This window comes from Acanthisitta chloris, unplaced genomic scaffold (assembly GCF_000695815.1).
Source record: "Acanthisitta chloris isolate BGI_N310 unplaced genomic scaffold, ASM69581v1 scaffold2458, whole genome shotgun sequence".
Classification (NCBI taxonomy): Eukaryota; Metazoa; Chordata; class Aves; order Passeriformes; family Acanthisittidae; genus Acanthisitta; species Acanthisitta chloris.
In genome coordinates, this window is record NW_008687404.1 from 4,962 (window position 1) to 8,347 (window position 3,386).

Below are 3,386 nucleotides of genomic sequence, written 5' to 3' on the forward strand. Positions count from 1 at the left end.
ACTAATCCTGCAGTGGTCAACAAACAGGATTGCCTTGTCTGATTTCTCCTGAGCTGCAGGAGAGGGGTTGTCACTCTGCTCCTGTGTCTCTCCTGACCTTTGGGGTAATTTGGGATCCAGCAGGACCTGGTGCAGCCACACATTTTATCTTCATATGTGTTGCTGCAACAGTCCTTCTGCCTTGCTTGTGGTCTGAGCCCACCTTGGCAAGGTTTCAAATGAAATTCCAATCTGGCTGCAGGTGGAATGTCCCATTCTGTAGCCAAGATGTGGCCGTCCGTGTCCATCCTGTGTGTCCTGGTGGCCTTTGCCAATGCTCGCAGTGTTCCTTACTACCCTCCTCTCTCCAATGACTTGGTCAACCACATAAACAAGCTCAACACCACCTGGAAGGTGAGTACCAGGTTGATTTTGGGGTGTTTTCTTGAATGCATTGCTAACAGTCTCTGTGGGATTCACTAGCTGAGCTTTGGGAGTCTCACCATAGTAGTGACATCAATCCAGCCTTGGTCCCAGTTGACTCCTCCAGTGAGGTGATGCTGTCAGGGATTCCTGTGGCAACAGTAATAGTGGAGCTTCTCTTTGGAGCAGAGCACTGATGAATTTGCAGAATAGGAGTAATCCTAAGAGGAGGAAACTGTGGGAGGCTGGAAACAAGCAGCAAGTGTCCACCTGTATTAGTGACCTGGCCAAACCCTCATCAGCCAGTCTGCTGTGATCAAAGGCTTGAGCTTGACCATACTGGTCATGATGGTCTGTTCCTGAAAGGGGCTGTATTGAGTCTATTAGTAGCTGGCTCTTGACCCTTGGATTTTATAGCAAGTTTCAGACCTGGTTGGGATTGAGGGATCTCTGGAGCACCAGGCTCGTCCCAACATTGTGCTTGGTGGCTGTGGAGAGTTGTGTCCCATTTCTGTGTGTCTCTTCCCAGGCAGGGCACAACTTCCACAATGCTGACATGAGCTATGTGAAGAAGCTCTGTGGCACCTACCTGGGTGGGCCCAAGCTCCCTGAGAGGTGAGTGCTAGGAGAAGAAGATGAAGCTTCTGTAAAAGCTTGTGTGGATGTTCCACGTGTGTCTGGAGTGGCTGGGGGACTCTCCTGGCAGACTGTGAACGGGGTCAGCTCACCTTGGGTGCAGCTTGGACATCATGCATGGAATTCAGCATGGAGCATGCATGAGGGAAACATCCATCCTATGTCCTGCCAGATACTTGACCAGTTGTGTAACTCATTATCCTTGAAAATTAACACAGTAGAGGAGCTGCTGACTTAGTCTGAGGATGTCAGAAGTATTTATGCTCCTTCAGTAAGCAAACAATAGCCCTTGTCCTCCAGGTCACCCTCAGAGGAGACTGGAGGGTCCAGTGCACACAGTGCTGTTACACTGGTGTTCACGTGACAGGACTTCCTTCTTCTTACTTGCAGGGTAGATTTTGCTGCAGACATGGAGCTGCCTGATAACTTCGACTCGCGGACTCAGTGGCCCAACTGTCCCACCATCAGCGAGATAAGAGACCAAGGCTCCTGCGGCTCCTGCTGGGTAAGAGCAGAGGCACTTTAAGGTCATGCTGATACAGACTTTGCTGGACAAAATATGTTGTTAAGTTTGCTATTGAACTGCATAGATCACAGAATCATAAAAGGTTTTGGGTTGGAGAGGACTTTTAAGATCGTCTGGTTCTACCCCTCTGGATGGTCAGGGACACCTTCCACTAGACCAGGTCACTCTAAGCCCCATCCAAGCTGGCCTTGAACACGTACAGGCATGGGGCAGCCACAGCTTCTCTGGGCAACCTGTGCCATGCCTCACCACCCTCACAGGCAAGAATTTCTCCCTAATGTCCTATCTCTCCCCGCCCTCTGTCAGTGGGAAGCCATTCCCTCTGTCCTGTCCTGTCCCTCCTTTGTCCCATGTCCCTCTCCAGCTCTCTTTGAGCTCCTGTAGGCACTGAAAGGGGCTCTAAGGTCTCCCTGGAACCTTCTCTTCCCCAGGCTGAACACCCCCAGCTTTCTCAGCCTCTGTCCATAGCAGAGGTGCTCCAGCCCTCAGAGATATTTGCTACCCTTCTTGGGAGAACAGGGGGGATCCTGCAGTGTCTGAACTTCTTGGTGGCTGCTCCCAGCCAGGCTCATGCCTGCTGCACTCATTGCCAGGAGGTTGCCTGGTTTATCTCCCATGATGAGCTCTAATGATGTTTGGGGCCACCCACAGGCTTTTGGCGCAGTAGAAGCGATTTCAGACCGAATCTGCGTTCACACGAATGCCAAGGTCAGCGTGGAGGTCTCGGCTGAGGACTTGCTGTCATGCTGTGGCTTTGAGTGTGGCATGGGGTGAGCTGTTCCTGGTCCTTGTGCACTTGGAAGGTGGGTGGGAGGAGCAGGGACAAAACATGAAGATGCTGAATGCTTTAGTTCTGTCTTCCTGGTCTCCCTAACGAGCAGAAAGCTCCACCAGAGGTTTGTGCTGTTGATGAGGGAATTAGGTGGGAATATAAAAGTGATTTCGTGGACTGAAAGTCCCTCTGAGACACATCCCACCCCAGCATGGTGGATGATGATGGCTGGTGGAAGGAGGGCAAGCACATAGGGATACTCTCCCATACAGACCTGGCAGCTGCCAAAGCCAAGGAAGGATATATTCTTTGTCCCAGATCCTTGGTTTTCAGGCACAGGCCAGAAAAAAGAAGCCTGTGGCTTTTCCAGGTTTTTGAGCATAGAGCAGGGAGTAGGGTCTCCCAAGTTGTGTGGCTTCTGCTGCTCCTGGCAGCAGAGGCTGAACCGGGACCTAGTAAGGAGCCACTTTGGGATTAAGAGTCATGGGGGGGCTCAGGTTGTTGCCCTGAGGCTTTGGTGTCTCAAGGCAAATCCTGGGGAAGGCAGCAACAGACTAAAAAACGGTTCAACATGCCCAAAGCTTCCCTGCAGCTCTCCCAGGATGGCTCCATTTCCCTGCCTCCCCCAGAAGGGGATGGCTGTGAGCAGCCTGGGACTGGAACTGTGCTGTCTTTTTCCTCCAGGTGCAATGGTGGTTACCCCTCTGGTGCATGGAGGTACTGGACAGAGAGAGGCCTCGTGTCTGGGGGTCTCTACGATTCCCACGTGGGTAAGTCTTGACAGATACTCTGGAAAAGAAAAGAGGAGCATCTCTTCTCAGTTATAGATTCATGCCCTTCAGAATGCTGTTCTCCTGGTCTGCATCCTTGTGGCTGCTCCCTCCTTTAGGTCTGGGCTCAAACACCTCTGCTGTCCCAGCTCCTGTCCCCATGGCTCCTTCTTGTCATTCCTTTGGGATCAGGGTCCCTGAGCAGCATCTAGAGGCAGGAGGCCTATCCAGGAAAGGAGTCAGTAGCTTCTTAACAACACCACAAGTCTCCTGCTTCCAT

General features: G+C 51.9%; 1 protein-coding gene across 1 annotated transcript in view; it reads left to right on the forward strand.

The window, feature by feature from the left end:
* Positions 1 to 237: 237 nt before the first annotated feature.
* Positions 238 to 3,386, forward strand: part of CTSB (cathepsin B) — a 6,414-nt gene continuing 3,265 nt past the window's right edge. The window contains exons 1-5 of the mRNA XM_009080562.1: positions 238 to 393; positions 932 to 1,017; positions 1,429 to 1,543; positions 2,216 to 2,334; positions 3,021 to 3,106. Of these exons, the coding sequence (XP_009078810.1) occupies positions 247 to 393; positions 932 to 1,017; positions 1,429 to 1,543; positions 2,216 to 2,334; positions 3,021 to 3,106 (553 nt within the window). The 5' untranslated portion in view covers positions 238 to 246. The remainder of the gene's footprint in view (positions 394 to 931; positions 1,018 to 1,428; positions 1,544 to 2,215; positions 2,335 to 3,020; positions 3,107 to 3,386) is intronic.